Source organism: Haliotis rubra, unplaced genomic scaffold (assembly GCF_003918875.1).
Source record: "Haliotis rubra isolate DU_JTF1 unplaced genomic scaffold, ASM391887v1 Scf4, whole genome shotgun sequence".
Lineage (NCBI taxonomy): Eukaryota > Metazoa > Mollusca > Gastropoda > Lepetellida > Haliotidae > Haliotis > Haliotis rubra.
In genome coordinates, this window is record NW_025767079.1 from 1,902,735 (window position 1) to 1,928,106 (window position 25,372).

General features: G+C 42.7%; 2 protein-coding genes across 6 annotated transcripts in view; one reads left to right on the top strand and one right to left on the bottom strand.

Annotated features, from left to right (window-relative positions):
- LOC124287075 (trifunctional purine biosynthetic protein adenosine-3-like) overlaps positions 1-19,899 on the top strand; it is a 48,632-nt gene extending 28,733 nt beyond the window's left edge. Inside the window, 13 exon segments of the mRNA XM_046723554.1 lie at positions 1,657-1,742; positions 2,219-2,387; positions 4,665-4,912; positions 5,647-5,784; positions 5,787-5,847; positions 6,433-6,681; positions 13,495-13,697; positions 14,775-14,928; positions 17,522-17,635; positions 17,833-17,969; positions 18,774-18,891; positions 19,088-19,227; positions 19,354-19,899. Coding sequence (XP_046579510.1) covers positions 1,657-1,742; positions 2,219-2,387; positions 4,665-4,912; positions 5,647-5,784; positions 5,787-5,847; positions 6,433-6,681; positions 13,495-13,697; positions 14,775-14,928; positions 17,522-17,635; positions 17,833-17,969; positions 18,774-18,891; positions 19,088-19,227; positions 19,354-19,539 — 2,003 coding nt within the window. The 3' untranslated portion in view covers positions 19,540-19,899.
- Positions 19,900-20,276: 377 nt separating this feature from the next.
- LOC124287165 (metal tolerance protein 5-like) overlaps positions 20,277-25,372 on the bottom strand; it is a 39,060-nt gene continuing 33,964 nt past the window's right edge. For 4 of the 5 annotated variants that reach the window (XM_046723653.1, XM_046723650.1, XM_046723652.1 and 1 more), the window contains exons 6-10: positions 23,171-23,341; positions 22,099-22,221; positions 21,140-21,253; positions 20,812-20,915; positions 20,277-20,651 (exon numbers count right to left, since the gene is read on the bottom strand). In XM_046723653.1, coding sequence (XP_046579609.1) covers positions 20,451-20,651; positions 20,812-20,915; positions 21,140-21,253; positions 22,099-22,221; positions 23,171-23,341 — 713 coding nt within the window. In that variant the 3' untranslated portion in view covers positions 20,277-20,450. The remainder of the gene's footprint in view (positions 20,652-20,811; positions 20,916-21,139; positions 21,254-22,098; positions 22,222-23,170; positions 23,342-25,372) is intronic. The other variant, XM_046723651.1, reaches the window with a different exon arrangement.

Here is a 25,372-nt window from a genome sequence, read left to right on the forward strand (position 1 = left end):
TGAATAACTAGGTCCTGCCCCTACACTGATCCACTACTGAGAATAACTAGGTCCTGCCCAACACTGATCCACTACTGAGAATAACTAGGTCCTGCCCAACACTGATCCACTACTGAGAATAACTAGGTCCTGCCCTACACTGATCCACTACTGAGAATAACTAGGTCCTGCCCTACACTGATCCACTACTGAGAATAACTAGGTCCTGCCCCTACACTGATCCACTACTAAGAATAACTAGGTCCTGCCCCACACTGATCCACTACTGAGAATAACTAGGTCCTGCCCCACACTGATCCACTACTGAGAATAACTAGGTCCTGCCCCTACACTGATCCACTACTGAGAATAACTAGGTCCCTGCCCTACACTGATCCACTATTGAGAATAACTAGGTCCTGCCCCACACTGATCCACTACTGAGAATAACTAGGTCCTGCCCCACACTGACTGATCCTGCCTTACACTGATCCACTGAGAATAACCAGGTCCTGCCCCTACACTGATCCACTACTGAGAATAACTAGGTCCTGCCTGCCACACTGATCCACTACTGAGAATAACCAGGTCCTGCCCCTACACTGATCCACTACTGAGAATAACTAGGTCCTGCCCTACACCAATCCACTATTAAGAATAACCAGGTCCTGCCCCTACACTGATCCACTACTGAGAATAACTAGGTCCTGCCCCACACTGATCCTCTTCTGAGAATAACTAGGTCCTGCCCTACACTGATCCACTACCGAGAATAACCAGGTCCTGCCCCACACTGATCCTCTTCTGAGAATAACTAGGTCCTGCCCCTACACTGATCCACTACTGAGAATAACTAGGTCCTGCCCCACACTGATCCACTACTGAGAATAACTAGGGTCCTGCCCTACACTGATCCACTAATTAGAATAACTAGGTCCTGCCCTACACTGATCCTCTTCTGAGAATAACTAGGTCCTGCCCCACACTGATCCACTACTGAGAATAACTAGGTCCTGCCCCACACTGATCCTCTTCTGAGAATAACTAGGTCAACCCTACACCGATCCACTACCGAGAATAACTAGGTCCTGCCCCACACTGATCCACTACTGAGAATAACTAGGTCCTGCCCAACACTGATCCACTACTGAGAATAACTAGGTCCTGCCCTACACTGATCCACTGGTGAGAATAACTTGGTTCTGCCCCTCACAGATCCACTGGTGAGAATAACTAGGTCCTGCCCCACACTGATCCACTACTGAGAATAACTAGGTCCTGCCCCACACTGACCATAACTAGGTCCTGCCTTACACTGATCCACTACCGAGAATAACCAGGTCCTGCCCTACACTGATCCTCTTCTGAGAATAACTACTGGTAGGTCCTGCCCCACACTGAGCCACCTACTTGGGCTTGTAGATAGTCTGCCTCAAGAGGGTATGGACTGATACAAGCAGCTGCACACATTGAACGTCACCTCCTTTCCCACCTGGAATATTACTGACTATGGCATCTAGCAATGATCTCTTCCATTTGTTTCTGATTGATATTCTTTACATGACACTGGATGTGTTACAGACATGTATATGTTACAGGCGTGTCATTATGTGTTACATATGTGTATAAGAGACTGATTATAGGTGAATGTTTAAGACCCGTTTTAATGTAATACAGGTGTGCTGTATGCTGGACTGATGATCACAGACACTGGCCCCAAGGTTCTCGAGTTCAACTGTAGGTTTGGAGACCCAGAAACACAGGTCAGTATTTATTTGATTAAACTATTTTATTATCCCCTGGGACGAAGTCAGAGGTGGATATAGGTTTCAGCTCCGACCGTCCGTCCGTCCATCCATACATTGGCATCTGTTTTCAGGATATGTATGTTATGGAGTTGGAAAACAGAAACCATGTTACAATTTGTTACAGAGTTATGGCACTTGTCATGTATTTCTTGACTTAATGCATGGTATCCCCAGTGGGGACAGATTTTCTCAGAAACCGTAATAAATAAGAAAACTAAATTGTGGTATGTGTTTTCAGGATATGAATGTCGTGATGGAGTTAAAAAGTAGGAACCAAATAGGAACAGAACACTGCAGCGGGGAATATTGATGACCATGTCTTCTTACTTACTTTATTTTGAAGGGTCCAATGATGATAGCTAGATCCCCTTTTCTCAAACTCTGTCTGGTATAAATGTGAACATCTCTTACTGACGCTGCTCCTGTTTCAGTCCATCCTGCCACTGCTGAGGACTGACCTGCTGGACATCTGCCGGGCATGTGTGGAAGGGAAGATGGGGTCCCTGAGCGTGGAGTTTGACACAGAGAAATCGGCTGTTGGTGTTGTGGTGGTCAGCGGGGGTTACCCAGGATCATACAAGAAGGGGAAGGAGATCTCAGGTAAGCAGGGGGCGGTGGGCTAGCCTAGTGGTTAAACCGGCCGCTTGTCACGCCAAACATCTGACATCTGAGTATCTCTGTTCCAATCAGAAGCAATTTCAGGGGAAGGTGGTGTAGTATAGTGGTTAGAGCATTCGATTCCCAACATGGGTACAACATGTGAAACACAATTCTGGTGTTCCAGATATTATTGCTGGAATATTGCTAAAAGCAGCAAAAACTAAACTCATTCACACTCACTCACTCACTCACTGAAGTAAGCAGTGTTAGAAAAACACACATCAGAATGGAGTGAATAGCTGTGTTGAACAGAGCAATGTTGTTTGGTCAATCCTGTGTTAGGTGTCGAGGAATAGCAATGACACATATTGTTGAGTGCAGTGTGAAACACAAACTTCAGCTACTTGACATTAAATCAAAAGCTGGAGATTCCAGTTGCTCATATTTAAATGAGATGGTCGCTGGTAAAGATTGTTCCTGTTTCTAGTGTTACATGAGTTAGCACAATCCTGTGATCCTGTGTGTTATGAATTCATGACTGCTTTTAATTCACGTGATCTGTACAAGGTAGTAAATGCGTGAAGATCCAGGTTAGAATTGGCCTTCAGCAACCTATGCTTGTTGTAAAAGGCGACTAACTGGATTGAGCGGTCAGGCTGGCTGGTCCTCCTGACTTGCTTCTTGACTTTCTGCCAGTATTTAATTGCTGGAATATTGCTGATTGTGGCATTAAACAACACACATGCACGGTAAGTGTGCATGGCCTTGCTTGTACTTGCGGGCGTTAAGGTAGTCTGGTGGTTAAAGCATTCCAGGCTAGCTTCTGACTTTCTGCCAGTATTTAATTGCTGAATACGTTGATTGTGGCCGTCAATGCTGAAGACCCGGGTTTGATTCCCCTCATGGGTACAATGTGTGAAGGCTATTTCTGGTGTCCCACACCGTGATATTGCTGAAATGTTGCTAAAAGTGGCATAAGACCCAACTCACTCGCTCATATACTTATCTTTAATTCTTGTAATTCAGTCAGTGACATTTACATTGTGAGCACTGTTCAAACAATGTACAGTGAACTTGACCTGACCATATACTGTAGTATATCCAGGTGAAAAGTGGTCACTACATTAATGAAGGTCAGTTACATTCACATTTTCACATTGAATGCTGGCATTAATATCATGATTCTCAATACACTAATTATTCAGTACAAAACCATACAAAAACATGTATGTGACAAGCAAGTGCTATCAAAGCGACATGTTGTGATGTAATGATATCCATATAGGCCATCCCATCTCTGTGTTTGTGACAGGTTAGTCAGAAACAAGGTTCTTTAGTGTTATGCATAAATGTATGTACAAAATTTGCAGTTGTTAAGACACAGGTGAGAATGGACCAGGAACACTATTGCAGTGATTGTGAGATCCGGGTAGAATAGGTCTCAAAGCCCATCGCTTGCCACAAAGGTGACTATGCTTTATCGTGAAGAGGCGACTAACGGATCAGGTGGTCAGGCTTTGCTGGACTTGGTTGACACATGTCATCGGTTTGCGAGGATTCGATGCTCATGCTGTTGATCAAGGGATTGTCTGGTCCAGACTTCGATATTTACAGACCGCTGCCATATAGCTGGAATATTGCTGAGTGTGGCATAAAACTAAACGCGATCATTTCAAGCACTGATGATTATGAAAGAAACATGTCCAGAAGCAATTAACCTTGAAAATTCCTGCATGGGAAATTTCCTATTTCATCTAGCAACAGTCTTGGAATGTATTCCACTGGAACAGAACCAAAAGTTTAGAAGACGTCTTGTTTAAATTATCATGTGTATTCAAAAGGTTCAAATGTGATAATGTTAAAAATAGCATGGTATAGATATAACCAGAAACAGGGAGGGGAAGCCAAGTGGTTAAGACGTTTGCTTGTCACCCCGAAGACCTGGGTTCGATTCCCAACATGGGTACAATGTGTGAAGCCCATTTCTGTTGTCCCCTGCCATGATATTGCTGGAATATTGCTAAAAGCGGCGTAAAACCAAACTCTCTCACTCAAAGTAGAACCGTACCTGTGCTAAAAGGTTTCAGCTAAGTGGTAAACAACACCGTCTGTGCCGCTCTGTGTTTAACTTACACATTAAACTGATATAACTGGAATAGTGTTAACAGCAATGTTGAAATTAACCCCATTACAGCCAAATCTCATGGCAGGCCTTGCTTTTGTAATGTGTGTTTCTGGATACACTGATCATAACTGCTGCATGCTGAACTGTATGGTTTCCTGTTAGGGGCCCTACATCCTTGAGTGTTCGTGTGGAGAACGGCCTCAGCTACAAAGAAGCTGGTGTTGACATCGAGGCAGGTGATGACCTCGTACAGGCCATCATGCCACTAGCCAAGTCAACGTCTCGCACAGGATGCACATCCAATATTGGAATGTTTGGGGCCACCTTTGACCTGGCTGCTGCAGGTTACAAAGACCCGATTCTGGTGTCTGGCACTGATGGAGTAGGGACGAAGCTGAAGGTGAGTTGGAGCACAATGCTTCTGTTTCTGTGTGGCACTTGAACATCAAGGCTGATGGCAAGGAATTACGGTTATCCTGGTTTCTGCTTCTGATGGGGTTCGGGTGCTGTTTCAAGACTGGAAACCGCCTCCGTGGTGTAGTGGTTAGAGCATCCGCCCGGAGTGCGGAAGGTCGCGGGTTCGATCCCCGACCGCGTCATACCAAAAGAAGGTAAAATATGGTACTTGTTGGTCCCAGTCTGGCGCTCAGCATTAAAGGGTACAAGGACTGGTCGGCTCAGAGTCAGTATAATGTGCCTGAGTGGGGTATTCATGCTTCACAGCATGGTATCTCAGTGGGCACTATAAAACCAGCTTCAGTCTGGGCTAGTACAAGCAGCCGCACATACACATACACACGCATGCACATCCGTCATGAGCGAAATATTCTCAAGCACGACGTTAAACCCAATTTTACCTCACCTCACCTTCAAGACAGGAGGTGAGTTGGGGATAAAGACCCTATGTCCTCTGGTCTACAACTGAGCTGGGGAGCAATGCAGGGATGGGATTCTTGGCAGATTTGTTGGCAGAGTACATCCTTGGTTTCCCAGATGTCTGACAACCGTACTCTGGAGCAGACTAGATTTGAATTTACAAGGGCTTGCCTCTCTCACGGAATTTTCCCTTACAGCGGAGATGATGGGTGAACAATACAGCATTGGTATTGACTCTGTGGCCATGTTTTGTTACAGATAGCGGAAATGGTGGGTGTACACAACAGTATTGGTATTGACCTGGTGGCTATGTGTGTTAATGACATTCTCGCCCACGGAGCAGAGCCACTGTTTCTTCTGGACTACTTCGCAACAGGACGTCTGAACGTGGAGGTGGCGCGCAGATGGTGGTTGGTGGTATTGCAGAAGGGTGTCGACAGGCAGGATGTGCTCTTGTAGGCAAGTAGAGAAGCATTTTGAAATTTGCTATTATTTTTCATCCTATGTAAATGTTTTGTCACAGCAGCAAGTTTTAACGTCTTGTTATACTTCTGGAATATCGATAAAATTCACTCAACTGACAAGACTGACCAAATTCTTTCATATTTTGGTAGTTATTCCGTTGTGTTGTGGGGTAGTCTAGTGGTTAAAGCATTCACTTGTCAAGCCGAAGACCAGGGTTCGATTTCCCACATTGGTAGAATGTGTAAAGCCCATTTCTGGTATCTCCAGATGTGATATTGCTGGAATATTGCTAAAAGCGGTGTAAAACTAAACCAATCACTTTTATGTTATTGCTTTATGCGGCAAAGAAACTAAACTCACTCACTCGCTGTTGTGGCAGTATTATGTACTCTACCATTGATGGTCTGTTTGTCATTCTATGGACTGATAATTTATCCAATATCTCTGTTACTGAGCGGTTTACTGTTACTAATTAGCCTGTGGCAGTGATGTTATGTTAAGTCATCGCTGTTACTGAGCGGTATACTTTATTTGAACAACTTCCTCTTCCTGTCATGTGATACCTTTCTCTGTCACCAGGTGGCGAGACGGCAGAGATGCCAGGCATGTACACTAATGGAGAGTATGATGTCGCTGGTTTTGCTGTTGGTGCTGTTGAACGAGGTCAGATGATGCCTCGAATACATGAAGTGGCTGCCGGTGATGTCATTGTTGGAATTGGGTCATCTGGTATCCATAGCAATGGTTTCAGTCTGGTTCGCAAACTTGTGGAGAGGAAGAATCTGCGTTTCGACATGCCTTCCCCTCTCAAGACGGGGAAAACTCTAGGTGAGAGTGCTCATAATCTTTGAATTCTGTTTATTCTGCTGATAAGCCCTTCTATTGTGTACATTGAGTGAAGCCCATTTCTGGTGTCGCCTGCTGTGTTATTGCTGGAATATTGCTAAAAGCAGCGTAAAACCATACTCACTCACTCACTCACTATTTTAGCCATATATGCTATATGATAGATTATATCCAAATTGGAAGTGTTCAGGTGAGAAGTTGCTGTTAGTGGGTTTTCTGAAGGTTTATCGAACAAGTTACGTCACTTAGGCTTTCCAGAAACATGATGGTCATTGGTGCGAATCCTAATTTGAATGACCTCGTTTTCTGGATTACACAAACAGGAAAAGATCGGCAGCACAAAGGGAATTCATCAAACTGAATGTCAAGATTTAGTGTTCAGGGCCCCCGTTCCTCAAAGCGATTGTAGCGCTTCTACAGTTGTAACTCCCATACTTTAACATAGACTTATGACTGTCATAGCGCTACGTTCACTTTGAGGAACGGGGCCCAGAGCCGTATAACACCCAATCACCCATTCACTAACTTCATCATCACCAAAGCTGGTTTAAATATATAGCATAAAGTCCTTACTGTTATTGTTCTTATAGGGGTGGTTCTATTATCCCCTGCCATGATATTGCTGGAATATTGCTAAAATCGGTGTAAAACCGTATTCACTCACAGGAAGTAGGCATACACTCTATGTTGTAACAGGAGGATGCTGTTTCTGGTCCTCAGGTCCGCAGATTCAGGGTTTTAAAGTCATAATGACAACCAAACACAAGATTTTGCAAACCAAATAAATTTATTTCTAACTCAACTAATATGTATCATAACATCAACAATAAACTAAGTTAAATAAACAGCAAAAATAATAATGCCTCGAAGGATCCTGTGAAAAGTGAAAACCCTATTAAATATACCTATACTATTGCCCCTTATCCCAACTTAATTCCCCAAAATAATGTTCCCTGCAAAATAAAACAAAAATTAACTACCTAACATTATCTAACCAAAACTATATTTCTTCTTTAAACTAAAACTTAAGAAACTTAAAACTCTGTTTGCCTAGTCTACAGAAACAATAGTGAATCTCTCACCATTCTTGCCTCCGTAAGACCCCAGAGTGCAGAGGAAAAAATAATCTGCCCTTTTATACCCCTAACCTATAACTCTTACCCAATAAAAAACATGCTCTGAAAATTACCCAATAAATAAATGCCTACAAAAGAAAAGTTCAGTGGACTGATCCCTCTGCTCATGAGATGCTCATGCACTGGCCCATCCCATTGCATAACGATGGGGAAGAAGCATACTAGGCACTTGCCTAGTGGGTCCTTACCCCTCAAGTGCTAAATGGACCAGCCCACTGAAGGCTAAGCCTGGTGTGTTATTTTTAGCCCAGCCTATGCCTAACCTGTCCCCACCCTAAAACAAGCCTAATTTCTACTAAAAAAAAAATAACCCTACCATTACATTCCCCCCTTCTTAAGATCTTTGAGAAAACAACAACACAACAACAAACAACAAACAACAAACAACAACAACAAACAAAACAAAAGCAACGGGATTGATAATTTGTTTTGCTTTGCTTTTCTTTTTTCAAAGTCTCTTCTTCATTTACCACATCCACTCCTCATATTCAGGATGGAAGTAGTCTTGAACATAGGGATTAACAAGGGGAGGAAGAGGCGGCATTCTTCGCACAATACTGATGCACTTATCAGTTCCATCAAACAGAGGTCTAACCTCTGTGTCCCTGGGTGTCCCAGGCCCAGACATGGGGATCAAAGGCTGATCCTGTGCCTTCTTTGCTATGTCCTCCCTTGATAATTGAGCTAATTCTCTAGTTGTTAGGGGACGGTTGACCTCTACCTCTGCTGTTTCTTTCTCATTCGTTTGGATGTTATGCTTGAGCTTCAGGTGCCGATGGAGATCTGTTCTTGCCCGAAATCTCCTTCCACATTCTAGACATGAAAACAGATGAACAAATGTTGCATGATACTTTTTCACATGGCGCCTCCGGGCCCTTGCTGAAGGAAACGGTCCAGCTTTGCAATCATCACATGGTCGAGAGTCACGGTCCCCTTCAAGCTCATCAAGCTCTGCCTGAGTTACACAAAGATCTAAGATGTCTCTCATCTGTAAGGAAGGGATGGACTTAACACAAGAAATCATGTCACGGGCATTTCTTTTTCTGAACACGAAGTTCTATAACGCTATACCCCTTATGAAACCTGTTTCAGTTTCTTTACGTGATTGTTTATGTTGAGTCACCTATGGAACCATGGCCATGGTTACTCTCAGTGAACTCCTTCGTGCAACCCTTCCTCCTCACAAGATAGAGGTCTATCCAGATACAAGCATTGCCCAAAATTAGCTTGCTGAAAATTTTAAGGAGAGTATCTTTGGCGTGGCCTGACAGTACGTCCACAACGTGTTCGTTTGACTTCCTCAACATCCACACCAATATCCTCAAGACCAGCTTCCAAATCGGAAACATGATGTTCATGTTGGGAGCACACACTACTGGATTCATCAGCTGAGCTATCACCTGCAGGTTCATCAAGCCAAGCATCAGGAGTTGTCCTCCCTTCATATGCCTTCCAGTGATCTACATGGACAACTATAGGCTTTGCAATAGTACTTCTCTGAATCTGATATGTTACGTCAGTCTCTTCCTAATAATCTTGTATGGTCCTATCCATCCTAATGATAAAGGGCAATCGACAGTTGGTAAGTGCCATCTCCAAACAAAGTCATCAGCAAGAAAACTACGAGGTTTTAAACCTCGATCATAGTATTTCTTTTGTCTGGAGGCAGCGACTCCCAAATGCTGTTGCGCAAAAGAAAAGCTGTGGTTCATGCTGTGCTGTAGCCATTGCACATAAGCAACAGGACACAAGTCAGGTTGCAACAGAGGCGGTTCCACCATAATGTCCAGAGGGCAAGATATTTCACGTCCAAATAAAAGGAGGTATGGAGAACATCCAGTACTTTCATGAACTGAAGATCTATTTAGAACTTGAGGTAGATGATCATCCCAGTTATTTCGGTGGCTATTAGCAAACGAACTTAACATTTGCTTCAGGGTTCTGTTAAACCGTTCAACCAATCCATCTGATTGCGGTCGATATGGAGTTGTACGAGTTTTTCTACGCCCAGTTTGGAACACATTTCAGAAAACAGCAGTGATTCAAATTCTCTCCCTTGATCTGTGTGTATTTGCATTGGACATCCAAATAGACAAACAATCTCAGTGACCACTTTATCTGCAACCGTTAATGCTGTGTGATTTTGAATAGCAAATGCATCTTTCCATTTTGTATAATAATGTCCAACTACTAGAATATATTCGTTCCCGTTCCCATTCTCAGTTGTAGGCAATGGTCCAACCACATCAAGTGCAATCCTATCAAAAGGTGCCCCAATGTTTGTTTCAACTCAGATCTTGCTTTCCCTGGACCTGGTTTCCTTTGGGCACAAACAATACATTGTCTACACCACAAAGTTATTTCTGCTGTCATTCCTGGCCAAAAGAATCTTCTTTTAACAGCTTTCAAAGTTTTCTCCCTGCCTAAATGCCCTGATGTTATGTTGTCATGAAGCATGTGCATGATCTCCTTCCTTATCGCAACTGGAGCAACCAGCAAGTATCTTACATCACCCATAAAGTACAAGACTGTCAATTATCTCAAGAGATTCCCATAATCCCCACATGGTCCTGACCTGCTGAAAACAGTTTGCCACAAGCACATTATATGGTTTTTCCTGACATCTTTGTTTTAATGCTATAAAAACCTTCAAAGTCTCATCCTCATTCTGCCACTGTTCTATGGAATGTTTGTCCCAAGTCTCAAGCCAGTTACTGACAATGTTTTCATTAACTGTACCAGTACAATCATCATCACTATCATCAACGTCTGGGGAGTGAATTGTAACTTGAGCAACAGGGTGATTACAGTCTTTTTCACTTGTTACATGACATTCTGAGCAATCAATGTTTTTACACTTTCTTTGAGGTTTCCTTGACATTGCATCAGCATTTTGATGCTGAGAACCTCTCCTGTGTTTCAATTCATAGTCATAGATGTCTAGAACAAATCCAACGAGCAACGAGTTCTTTAGCCATGTAAGAGATGCATGATCAGATCTGATGGTAAACTTCAAAGGATTTTCCAAATACAATGATGTCATCTATGTAACATAGAGCCTTTTCCCACAATAATCCTCAAAGAACCAACTCCATCAGGTGTTCAAATGTTGCCGGTGCATTACAAAGTCCGAAAGGAAGAACTTTAAACTGATAAAGCCCTTTGTGAGTAGCAAATGCAGTTTTGATCTTATCAGCCTTTTTCAATTCACACTGCCAATAGCCAGAAGCTAAGTCCAGAGTTCAGAACCATTGTGAACCAGCTAATGCATCTATGGATTCATGAATCAATGGTAGAGGGTACGCATCTTTAATGGTAACAGCGTTTACTCGACGATAATCAACACAAAATCTTATGGAACCATCTTTTTTATTCACAAATAAAATTGGGAGAGGCCCAAGGACTGTTGCTCGGTTCTATGATGTCTTCTGCCAACATGCGAGAAATTTCTTTCTCTGCAATATCCCGCTGATGTAAAGGTAACCTACGAGGTGGTAATTTGATAGTCCTGGCACTCCCAGTATCTATTTCATGTTTGACTACCTTTGTTCTACCCAGCTGACCATCAGGACCCATAAAGACAGATTGATTTTTTAACAGAAATGTTCTCAGTTCCTGCCTCTGATCAGACGGTAAATCTGAGTTATCTACCAATAGTTCCAAATGAGAAGGTAACTCACTAGCCTCACAATTAGACTCAGATTCTGTAAAATTCAGCTCCTCAATTGCCTCGACGCTAGCTATGGCAGTGTGTTTTGCAATCTTTATAGGTCTATCTGTAATGTTTACCACAGACACTACTGTTTTACCTTCTGATGCATCAATCATGGATCTTACAATTAGTAATCCTTTTCTAGCAAAATATTTGTAAGATTCTGCAATCATATCTTCATGTGGTTTCTTTCCAGAAATTTCAGATGCGGGTTTAACAGTGATTTTTTCAGTCACTTTGACCCTTGCACAAACTGTCCTTGCTTGTTCTATAGAATAAATTACATCTTGTCCCATATATACAACCCCATGAGCAGCACGAGCATGAACATCATACTCATTCTGAAAATCCATACCCAAAATTCCTGTGGAATCACCAATGTCTACCACAAATATTCTCTGTTGAAAATCTTGTTCCCCAATCCAGAAATCCAACAACAAAGATCCAATAATAGGTAAGTCATGACCAGTCAACACAGAGCAATCTATAACAGTCTTCTCCAACAATGACCGACTAAAACCCAACTGTCTGAAAACTCTTTTAGGCAACAAACAAACAGGTGAACCAGAATCTATCAACATGTTTACCTCATTTCCCTCTACATTGATTGGCACACAAAAACATTTGGTTTTTAGTTTATAACTACTAACTTTTGGCCTGTCCCTATCCCTATGTTGGACCGAACTTTTGGCCTTAAGCGCAGCCCTATCTAGTTTTCCTTCTCCACTTCTGCAGGATTTGAGCTAACCTTTCTATGTGGGCATTTGGCACAAAGATGATCTCTGGAATCACAAATATAACACCTAGGCTTTGATTTCCCTGTCTTCCTAGTCTTTTGTGGAAGGTTCGATGGCTGGGCTGTCAGCTTTTCAAGACAAGCTTTCACAGCACTGGTCAGCTCAGAGATCTCATTCTTTTCATTAGTGACAGGTGTAGTTACTGCTCTAACAGTTGGTTTCTTCCACTTTGGTTTATTTTCTCAGACTGGTATACATTCAAATGCCTCAGATTCCTCAGCAAAAGATATAGCATTCTCCAAACAATTGGGATGATGAAACTGCACATGCCTACTCATCTCTCTATTGGCTAACCCTTGAATAAACTGATCCACAATATACAGTTCCCTGGCAGAGTGAGGAATAACAGGAAAAGCCTTACAAGCTAATCATCTCAAACCATAACCAAAATCAGTTATACTTTCACCTTTCCACCGAGTCCTGTTTCGAAACTCACATCTGTAAACTGACTCTCGCTCAACTGGGCTAAACCTCTGAGATAGAACATTCTTGAGAGCACTTGCCTTGCGGATCCTTACCCCTCAAGAGCTAAATGGACCAGCCCACTGAAGGCTAAGCCTGGTGTGTTATTTTTAGCCCAGACTATGCCTAACCGGTCCCCACCCAAAAACAATCCTAATTTCTACTAAAAAAAATAACCCTACCATTACAATGTTCTTACATTCTATTGTTTGGGTATTTAAGCTTCCTGCCTCAGTAAATACATTGTATCCCATTTGTGTAGATAAATGTTCTTGAGATCAATCAGTTGATTGTCTGGTCAGGAGTGGACAATTTACTGACATGTCATTTAGCTGGAGTATCGCTGAGTGGAAGGAAACAACGATTAAATCTACTTATTATCTGGTTGTCACGCTCTCCAGCTTTGTCAGGCTGTCTGGCTTTGTCACGCTATCTGGCTTTGTCAGGCTGTCTAGCTTTATCAGGCTCTCAAGCTTTGCCAGGCTGTCTAGCTTTGTCATGCTATCTGGCTTTGTCAGGCTGTCAAGCTTTGCCAGGCTTGTGACATTGCACTCTGGTGATTTGGAAATTATCATGCTATCAACCACTGGTCTGACAAGTTTTGGACCATAGTGATACAGTGCAATATTTTATTGCAGTGTGAAACCAGAAACATGTGACATGCTAATGATGTCTGTCCTTTATTCAGGTGAAGACTTGCTGACGCCCACCAAGATATATGTGAAGAGCGTGCTGCCCTTGATGAGAGAGGGCAAGGTCAAAGCCTTTGCTCACATCACTGGTGGTGGATTAACGGAGAATATTCCCCGGATACTTCCTGATGACCTTGGTGTCACTCTGGATGCCAAATCCTGGAACATACTGCCGATATTTGGTTGGCTGTCAGAGATGGTAATTGTTTGGAGTGTTTGCATTTGGTTATCATGTGCATGTGTGGTTTTAAATTTTGATTTCTAAGCCCATTCTTGCTTATCTTCTTAGTTGACAGTTTCAATGTTGAAGTTTGTGTGTGTTTACTTCATTTTTGTATTTGAAATGTACTCTTTCATTCAGTGTTCACGAAAGGTGTTTCAAGGTAACAGGACATTGGGTCCTGCTAGTTTCAGATGTCTGTCTGACACATTGAAAATTCACAGGACCCATAGAATAAAATTAAACATACATTTCAGATTTAATATTTCTTATAACTGGCATTGAAATTGCTGCTCCAAAACAATTTGTTCAGTTAATTTTCAAAGAATGTATGCCAACAGTAAAACACTTTTGCAAATATAACCTGTGAAGTACAATCTAGGATTTGTTTTTCACAGCAAACACAGAAATGTTAAAGTAATGTTGGCAGGATGCTTTAAATGTGTTTCATACAAAGCATGGATGTATGGTTGGGCAATGTATGCATATGAAACATTGAGGCAATAAGTGAAAGTAATTTTCATGTTCTAAGTTTGGCAGTGAGAAAAAATATAGTAATAATACCATACCATTTGAGGATCAGTTCTCATTTCATTTAGCTACCCAATTACAATAATTGACAAATTGAAAACATAACATTTTTGTCTTGTTGAAAGATGACTAGCTACAAAACCTGATTTCAAGTGAGATAAGGTTACACTAGTCCTGTGGAAGACTCTTAATTCAGTTCTAGACCCTTGATGATTTTTATGGAGAAGCACGTACAATGTAAATGACCCCCCCCCAAAATTTATGTACAAAATTGATAACACCTCCCCAGAACAAAATGGGTGACCCCTCTTAAAATCATCATCATCATCATCATCACCCCTAGCCATAAATTATGAATGGTCCCTTAGAATCGATCTTCAGTAACCTATGATTGTCATAAAAGGTAACTGCGATCAGAACTGCATAGATCAAATGCTCGATGTCAAATAATCCGCAAAATTCTCAGATTGGCATTAAACAACAACCAGAAATAATATGTACTTCAGCTGTTTGTTATCTGTCCAGGGACGAATATCCAGCACAGAGATGGCTCGTACTTTCAACTGTGGACTTGGGGGAGTCCTCATTGTGACGGCATCACAGTCTGCAGAAGTTGTCAGTTTGTTGAGAGCAGCTGGAGAACAGGCCAACATCATCGGATCAGTCCGACAGTATAAGGGTAAATCATACTAGACTTGAAGACACATTTAAGATGTCTTTGAGCAACCATGTATCCATTAACCATATTCGTCTCCACCCTTATATGATTTCAAATGAAGACTGCTAAGGGGGAGTATCTCTACATAATTGATTGAGACAGTTAAATTGTTTATGGTTCAAGGCATATATCTTGTACCCAATTGCATATTGACTTTCACCTTCGGTTAATTGTGTTGGTGGGGGTAGCTTGTGGTTAAAGTGTTTGCCCATATCAAAGACCTTTGTACCCATGTGGGGAATCGAACCATGTGTGAAGCCCATTTCTCGTGTATACCACTGTGATATTGCTGGAATATTGCTTAAAGCAGCATAAAACCATACTCAATCACTCACTCAATTGTCTGTCTTCCATTATGATATTGCTGGAATATTGGTAAAAGTGGCATATAAATATTCTGAATTGTTTCCCTCTGGTTCATTGGGCCTTGTGTCATGTATGTAATCCCTTGGTGTATTGGCCTTTCTTGCCTTACTTCAATCTCAGACAAGTTGAATCATGTTGATTCATGTGGCTACAGATAAACTAGTATTCTCTTATTACTACATATCTTATAACAACCCATAGATTATGATAAGATCTTTATCATAAATGAGTTGCGACTTTCAAACTAGTACTTTTCCTTAGTACAAGTTATCAACAAGTCAGCGTGATAAAGGGTGAGATTTTCCAACTCAGCGCCTTTGAGGAACCGTTAGTTGCTGTGCTACAACGAAAGGCCCAAATTGGTGAATGCCTGAGACGTCTTCAGTGGCTATGTCTCGGAGGTAGTGGTTGGCAAACATTGTGTCTGACTTCCAAAAGCAGCCCTCCATAATTGTCGGTATAGAGCAATTTCTGTGCAGCTAGTGTTGACGCCAGTGCTCTGACTTCGTGTGGGTTGGAAGCTCTAGGAGGTTCTAGTCCTGCTGCTTTATAGGCTCTCAATATAACGGCTCTAATCCAGAATGGGATGAATAGGTGCTTGAATTTTCGTCTTCTCGTCTCAGTCTTTTGAAGATATCCTTGTGCCCAGTCAGAGCCCTGAAGATATAAGTCCTCTATATCCTGTGGACCAAGGACTGTAGACAGCGGTGGAACTGTCTGTCTGGTTGACCATGTAGCTGGTTCTTGGCAATAAAGTCCCATCTAAGTCCTAGATGAACTGCATTATGTTGCCCTCTGTCGAATGTGGTTCGACCATAGTCCAGCACATGTATCTCCGATATGCGAGCTGCAGTGGCTAACGCTAGCAGTAACATTGTCTTGAGGATGAGTGGCTATCATTGCTGTGAAGCCTTTCCGCCTTGCATAAATCTCAAACTTCAGCCATTTGTCATCGTATAGGTTACGAGTCAATCTGTGTAACGTTAGCGTTACTGCTTTGGCTGCCCTGGCGGAGTATCCTCTTTTCTTCAAGCACGTTTTGATACGGTCCACACGTGTAACTGGAACACTGTTGGGTTTCCGTGGACTTCCTTGGTGTGCGGATGTATTAGTAGGTTCGGCCAATCTGGTAACTTGATTACTGGGTTTCCGAGATCTTCTATTAGGTCTGGGAACCATGCTCTCGCTGGCCAATAGGGCGCGACCAAAGTCAGTTGTAGCGTCTGAGTCTGTTTGATCTTGAACAGTACTTTTGGCAGTAGTATCGGGTGTGGAAAAGCGTAGCCGTTTAATCCTTCCCCGCGACATGCTCAGTGCATCTGTTGCCCAGGCTTGAGGATCTGGAACTGGCGAGACAAACGTCTGTAGTTGTTTGTTGAACCTCGTGGCAAACAGGTCTATGCAAGGGAATCCTATTTCCCTTATGTTCCGAAACGCTTCTGGATCGAGCATCCATTCCGTAGGTGACGGGTGTAGTGGTCTTGAGAGAGCGTCTGCCAGTACGTTCTTGGCTCCGGGTATGTGACACAACTGGAATGTGAGCTGCAATAGGCTTGGAGATCTTGTGGTTCCTTGTCGGTTGTTCAGCAAGCTCGACCATAGTTGTAAGGCGTTGATCACTGCTTTCATCTCTAGCAGATTGATGTGCAGTTTCTGTTCTGTTTTGGACCACTTTCCCGACGCCACTTGTCTAAATGTTTTTGTCAGGAACCGTTGCAGTGGTCTTAGTTGTAACCTTCCTGTGCACGTCAAGTCCTGCGCCGAGGTTAGCAGACTGAGTAGCACTTGCCATGTTCGTAGTGTTAACGGAGGGATGACTGCTTGTTGAATCATGGCTTATATCTTGACCCAATGATCTTCTGGGATCACAATTCCCAGCAATTGAAGATCTTGATTGATTCTACTTCCATGTTGTAAATAGGTGCCGATAGGCTTGGTATGACTGGATAGAACTGATTTTGTACATGACATGCAATGGGGGTGGGGTGTCACTTACTATGTACATAAATTTTAGGGGGGTCATTCACATTGTACTTACTAATCCATAAAAAAAAATTAAAATATGAATGGTCTCGAAGAGCGTACACACCATTTCACCCCTACAGATATCATGATCATGCATGTGTAATCCCCAGTTGGTTTTTCAACAACTTGTGTGTAGTGTCTAAACTATTTTTAATGTCTTTAGTGGGAACGACACGTGTGAGGGTCGATCACCTGGAGGACAGTCTGGTGCAATCATGGAGGAAAGTACCAGGTGTGACGCGGAGACGACGTGTCGGAGTCCTCATCTCCGGGTCAGGCGAGTCATTAATCAGCCTGGTCACTGAAAACATCTTGAAGTTTTGAAAAGGGCCAAACAAAAGTCATCATCATCAGAGACATGTAAAGCCTAGATATTTATAGCTCTGAAGATTATCGTACCTTGTAATTCAAATCATTTACCTGTTAAAACCATGTCAAGAATTTGATGGATTATTTTCATCCCTTTGGTTCCAGGCACAAACCTGCAGGCTTTGCTTGACCACACTCGCGATGTTACCAACAGCAGCGCTGCAGAGATCGTTCTTGTCATCTCTAACAAGGCAGGGGTACAGGGACTTTCCAGGGCAGAGAAGGCAGGCATCAAGACCAAGGTCAGCGGTTGTACCTTGAGTGTGTTTGGTTTTATCCTGTCAGTTCATTTGAGTGACGACCGCCTCCGTGGTGTAGTGGTTAGAGCGTCCGCCCGGAGAGCAGAAGGTCGCAGGTTCGATCCCCGACCGCGTCATACCAAAAGACGTTAAAATATGGTACTTGTTGGTCCCTGCCTGGCGCTCTGCATTAATGGGTACAAAAAGGACTGGTCGGCTCGGAGTCAGTATATTGTGTCTGAGTGGGGTATTCATGCTTCACTCTGGCATGGTATCTCAGTGGGCTAGCACTATAAAAACAGCTTCAGTCTGGGCTAGTACAAGCAGCCGCACATACACATACACGCACGCACATCGTCATATGAGCGAAATATTCTCAAGCACGACGTTAAACCCAATTTCACCTCACCTCACCTCATTTGAGTGACAGGTTAATTAATTAATTAATCCCTTAGCTTCACAGGAAACATGACCATGAGTTCAAATCTGGGTGCCCACTGGTTCTGTGTCACTTGGTTGGCAGTTCGTGTCATATGTAATTGTACCGCTTAGGGACTGTTCAAAATTTATGGCTAGGAGGGGTGATCTTGGTTTAATGGCGTCATGTTGTACATGTTTCTCCATAAAAAATCATCATCACTCCCCTAGCCTTAGGTTGCTATATTTTGTTATTAGTTTGTTGTAGTATACCAAACCAAAGGCAAAACACTGGTTCTACTAATACCGCAGTATACCATTTCACCCCTAGTCATTGTTCACGATATCACTGGATTGTTTGGCCTCATCTCGCATTTCTCCATTATACAGGTTATCAGTCATAAGGACTATAAAGGTCGTGAAGAGTTTGATGAGGCTCTACACCAGGGGCTAACAGCAGCAGGAGTTGAAATTGTATGTCTGGCTGGATTCATGAGGATACTCACAGGTTGGTCAACACTGATTGCAGGGTTTGGGTGATGGTTATTTCAGCCTGGATTTATAGGGAATAGGTAAACATGGTGATTCCATGTTACTGGATTTGTGTGCTGGTATTATGGGGAAATTTCACATCTTGCCAAATCCACTCCGCACAAGAGGCACTGAAGGGTAGGTGGTTTTTATGTTTACGGTACTTGTTCCAGGTGGATTTGTCAGGAAGTGGACTGGGCGTATGTTGAATGTCCACCCCTCCTTGCTGCCCAGCTTCAAGGGGTCAGATGCACACAAGCAGGTGCTTGCTTCAGGGGTCAGGATCTCTGGATGTTCTGTGCACTTTGTGGCTGTAAGTACAGTTGCTGGACATTTGTAACTACTCGTGTCATTCCGGCAAGCTGGATGGCGACTCGTACCTCTCTCTTGGCATACATAGCTGAGTGCAGTGCTAAACAGTAAACAAATCATGTTCCAGGAGGAGGTTGATGCTGGAGCTATCCTTGTCCAGGAATCGGTGCCTGTGTATCCTGGTGACACGGAGACGAGTCTGTCAGAAAGGGTGAAGCGGAAAGAGCACAAGGCATTTCCCCAGGCTCTGGAGATCGTAGCTACGCAACAAGTCAGCCTCTCATCTGACGGTAAGCTGGTGTGGAACTGGTAGCGCCGGACCCAGCAAACTCATCAGTTGACTGCTTGCTTGCTTGCTATATTTAAGGTGCTAAGAAACAGCACGAACCCTTTACGATGCATAAGTACCAGATTTTTGTTTGTTATTATGAGATGGCATTACAAAGGGACGATGCTGTGTTGAATAGTTTTGTTGCAATGAGCTTGTTACTTGTTTTTATATTGTTGCACATCACATTTTTTTAATGCTTAAGAAGTTTGTTATACATTCAGTGCAGCATGATACATGATCAGTATATATTTGTGATAGCTGACTCTGCAAAGACCAATTAATGAAATGAGATTATTGAGGCAGAATGTACAAAGCAGCTCAAGAATAAAAGAAATGCACATACATCTTTGTCCTTTTATTCCGTGATATGGATACAGGTCACCTGTGGAGCTCCCATTTGTGATAACATTCATTTCTTTATTACTCGCCCGTGGAAGAAGCTGGACACAATGCTAAAGTACTGTTGGGTGTTACAGCCAAGATTAGATAATCAGTAGAGACATATTTTTTGCCTGATTTTACGAGTAAACATGCTTTTCTGGATATCCTATTATGCCCAGTTAGGCTGATGTGTAAATTTTAGGGATACAGAGTAACAGTTTTTTTCTATTTCCGACAGTACTTTAATGCCTCTGTCTAAATCATTACAGGAAGGTCTGACAATCATCTCCCCTTCACAATTTTACTCAGAACAGTTTTTCTGCTGTGACTGCTTTGCCCAGTTGAAAGGTGCACCTTCCAAAATGATCTTTTCAGGCAAGCGGAGAGACATTCATTTCTATATTCTATAACTGCAGGGATTGGTAGTTTCTTCCTTTTTTCATGAATGAACGGAATGTGAATGCTTTGCCTAGTTTTGATCTTGAAGGGGGGCACATAGGTAGCCCTAAATGTCAAACGATCTTGTGCTCAGATTTTGGGTTGTGTGTATATTCATAGTCCAAGTGTACAAATGCTCTCTCCACTTCTGGCAACGACTCCAACTTCAGCTGGAGTGGCTCACCTATGTCATGAGCCTCTTTCATTGACATCGCTTCTGGAAGCACAATGTCAACCTCGACCAAGAAATTGTTGCCGAAATGAAATGCCCTCACCTAGAAAAAAAAAAGCCATAGCTGTGTAAAAATGGGGTGAGAACACAAGGAACTTCAATGCTGTTTAACGGCAGTCTTGACCAGACATTCTAATAACCTTACAAGAGGCCTCCAGTTCACTGCTATCATTATTAAATACTATTTGGATACACCCACTCACCGTGTCGATGTGCAATATTTTTTTATGGTGATTCATGCAGATCCATGTCAACTTGCTTAGAAACTCGGGCTGTGCCGTGTAGCCTGTCAGAAGTCGGATTTGCTCTGAAATACACAATGCAAGTGAGATTTTATAACAGAAATGGGCGAATGACCAGATTCTCAGCACATAGCCATGCTCTGATTTCATGAAAGCATTTCCTCCCATCATATTAGTGACTGGCATACTCCTCAAAATGACACCAAGAACTCATTTACACAGCTGCAATTTTCACCTTGACAATACCTGAAATACAAGCAGTATTAAGTCAAGATCAATCATGTGTTACCTGCCCCAGTCTGCCACCAGTTGTAGACAATGTACAAGCTGATGAGAATGGCGCCAGCCGGATCCACATAACTCAGGCCCGAAATTCCAGACAGTTTGTTCAACTCGGCCGATCCTGCAATGGACAGAACTTTGCAATGCTCCTTTTCTTTAACCAATATTATTATCCAGCCTCATGTAAGAATGTCGAGTTTTGATTGGTTCTCGTGACTCGGATAAAATACCATGTACACCCGTCACGATCCGCGGGCAGGGAGTACAAAAGTCATATTATCCCGCCACGCCTCGGTGACCACGCGAAGTGAGAAAAGCGTGCGCTGCATTGAGGTCAATCGTTCAGCTGGTGTCAACATGGCAGCAAGGAAACGTTTTGCCACAGCAACTGAGAATGAAATTGATGCATATTGTTTTCTTTTGATTTAGCAAAAACATTCGGCTAGATAAATGCATCTCGTAAGGACTCGGGACTGATAAAATCCTGTATTTCCCTCGACACATTATTATTATTAACAAACTAATTCTTGAAAAAAAATTGGTCCCCAAATTTGAAAACAATCCAACCATAATATAATAAAAATGTTCATGCTGTCACCTTATGACCAAATCAAATCTTTGCAGTGTCATTAATGGCAATATACTTATGTGAGTAAGTCTAGTTTTACGCCGCACTCAGCAATATTCCGGCGGTCTGTAAATAATCGAGTCTGGACCAGACAATCCAGTGATCAACAGCATGAGCATCGATTTGTGCAATTTGCGATTTGACCACCCTAGTCGCCTCTTACGACAAGCATGGGTTACTGAGGATCAATATTCTAACCCGGACATTCACAGGTGTCTTAAAACCTGATTGTATAGGGCCTGTAGGTAAATTTGGGAAGTGACTTTTTTCAGAAACACACAGACTGGACTTGTTTGGTGTATTCATACCCTCTCAATACAGGATTCAGCAGTACATACCCACGTAGCCGCATGCTATGGCCACAAAGTTGGAGCACACATCGTTCCTGTGATCAAGTGCCAGAGTCTGTACTGATGGTGAAGGGATACGTCGGCACAACAACCACAGCACAAATTTAACACCTGAAATACATAAGAAAGCTTGATACCCACAATACAACACAGCCAGGTGAACCTTAAACCTGACAACTAAATCTGGTACCAATAATACCAACAGCTACACAGGTAAAGATATTACTACAGCACAGGTAATCCTCATGCCTTTACAGAAACAACAACGCAACGGCAAACTACTGCGTCTACTAGTTGATCTGCTCCAGAAAGGAGCACTATCACCTTATTCAGTTAAAGCCTTACTTGTTGCCATGGAAATGCAACAAGGTGACATCCTCATAGTCACATCTGTATCGTATGAATCATGCTTGATATGTGTACCAAGTTTGATGAAGCTAGCTATGTTACATGTATAGTTTGGAAGATCTGCTCCCGGAAAATTTATATCTGGGTCTAACCATCAAATGACACATCTAGGGATCATGGTTGACCTGTGTACCAAGTTTCATTAAGCTATCACGAATGGTTTCAGAGATATGCTTTAGACAAAGATTGCCGGACATAAGGACGGAACTCGTTTCTATATCCCCTGCAACTTCATAACTTAACCTGGGTTTATGATGGTAAACCTTGGCACCTCCAGCCTTTTACTTTAGTGTAATCCCTATTTGCAGAGATGCCAACCTCTACAATTTTATCGTAGTTGCTACAAATTTTAGCCTCAAACTACGCCAATATGATTGCACTAGAAAATCTACGAAATTTGAAAAAATCATTGAAATTTGGATATATAGACAAAAATACATTTTCGACAAGAAGAAATGTAATGCTCATAATTTGGAAATCTGCTGTTGGAGGTATGTGAAATTAATGCTTCACTCTTGATTAGTGTCAATTATCTTTTTCAGAATCCATCATGATTTTAAGTATTTAGTTGACTACTAATTTTATGGTCAAACTACTATTTGCAACACTTAGGGGTTGGCATCTCTGCATTTGACAACTAAGGACAACTTACCAATGGTTCCTCCAGCAATGGCAAAGACAGGAATATCAACTACAGGAAGTCCAGCCGTCCCAGAGGCAATAGAGATGATCTTCTGTATGGACTCTCGTACCAGTTGGAGGGAGGCAGCTGCCATTAATACCGAGAGGATTATGATGGCAACAGGCTCAAGCTTCGTGCGACCTGCAATGAAATATTCACTGTGTTCACAAATGGAATGCCTGCCTTTTCAATCTTTTCATATAAATTATTTTTTTTATAGATATCTGTTGGTTTGCAAGTGTGTGAGAAATATAGCTTACAAATATTTTGAATAGGTTTGAAAATATATGGGATTAACATACGCAATTCAAACAAGTTTTCTGCAGTAACATTCAGACCAACTCATTCAGTTATTTAATCTATGATGTATCTGAAAAATAATTCCGCTACAAAGTCTGTATTCTGACACTACTTTCCTACTCATTACATGGATTAACTTTGTGCCAGTTATCCACATTCCAATTCCAGATAACGTTTAATGACTCGCTCACCTTTAAATTGCTTTTGAATGAGCAAGTGAGTATGGTTTTATGCTGCTTTTAACAATATTCCTGCAATGTCACGGAGGGGGACACCAGAAATGGGCTTCACATGTGGTACCCATGTGGAGGATCGAATGCTCTAACCACGACACCACCTTCCCCCTTAAATTGATGGGAACAGAGATTATAAACATAGTATCCTGCCCAAAAATGATACCACACACATATGACTGACACTCAAGATCATATTTGACATTTATCTTATATCTAAATGATTTTATACAATTCCAGAACTTGCTCACTGCACAAAGCTTCATATGACGTTGATTTTCAACAGAAATGGTTCAGCTACTCCAGCATGCTGATCTGATATATTGAAATGAATTCAAGGTCCCTTTTGAATTAAACATAAAAAAGCAATTATGCGAAGATATGCCATAAATTCGAGGTAATTTGGATTGACAGGTCAAGGACAGTGGCAACAGATACTGAATAACTTGCATCAAAATCAATGAACAATTCAGTCTACTTGAACTGGGCTATATTGCAATGTTAAACAGAGTTCGAGTCGACCTGATGTAATGTGATGTGATCTACCTGACTACCAAATCCATTTAGTCATCCCTTCTGTGCCAAGGGGTTGGAGGCTTGGGATATAATGGTATGTAAGGGGTAATGTCACCCCTATTGACATGCAAAGTTCTGTGGGTAGGGGGTAGGTACGGTTAAGTGCAGAGTGGTCCCTGTTGGTAGGGGGTGGGTACAGTTAAGTGCAGAGTGGTCCCTGTTGGTAGAGGGTAGGTACAGTTTGCGCAGAGTGTCCCTGTTGGTAGGGGGTGGGTAAGGTTAAGTGCAGAGTGGTCCCTGTTGGTAGGGGGTGAGTACGGTTAATTGCAGAGTGGTCCCTGTGGGTATGGTTAATTGCAGAGTGGTCCCTGTTGGTAGGGGGTGGGTATGGTTAAGTGCAGAGTGGTCCCTGTTGGTAGGGGACGGGTATGGTTAATTGCAGAGTGGTCCCTGTGGGTATGGTTAATTGCAGAGTGGTCCCTGTGGGTAGGGGGTAGGTACGGTTAAGTGCAGAGTGGTCCCTGTTGGTAGGGGGTGGGTACGGTTAATTGCAGAGTGGTCCCTGTGGGTAGGGGTGGAGTGCAGTTAAGTGCAGAGTGGTCCCTGTTGGTAGGGGCAGAGTGGTACAGTTAAGTGCAGAGTGGTCTCTGTTGGTAGGGGTAGGGTACAGTTAAGTGCAGAGTTGTCCCTGTGGGTAGGGGGTGGGTACAGTTAAGTGCAGAGTGGTCCCTGTTGGTAGGGGATGGGTACAGTTAAGTGCAGAGTGGTCCCTGTTGGTAGGGGATGGGTACAGTTAAGTGCAGAGTGGTCCCTGTTGGTAGGGGGTGGGTACGGTTAAGTGCAGAGTGGTCACTGTTGGTAGGGGATGGGTACAGTTAAGTGCAGAGTGGTCCCTGTTGGTAGGGGGTGGGTACGGTTAAGTGCAGAGTGGTCCCTGTTGGTAGGGGATGGGTACGGTTAAGTGCAGAGTGGTCCCTGTTGGTAGGGGATGTGTACGGTTAAGTGCAGAGTTGTCCCTGTTGGTAGGGGATGGGTACGGTTAAGTGCAGAGTGGTCCCTGTTGGTAGGGGATGGGTACGGTTAAGTGCAGAGTGGTCCCTGTTGGTAGGGGATGGGTAAGGTT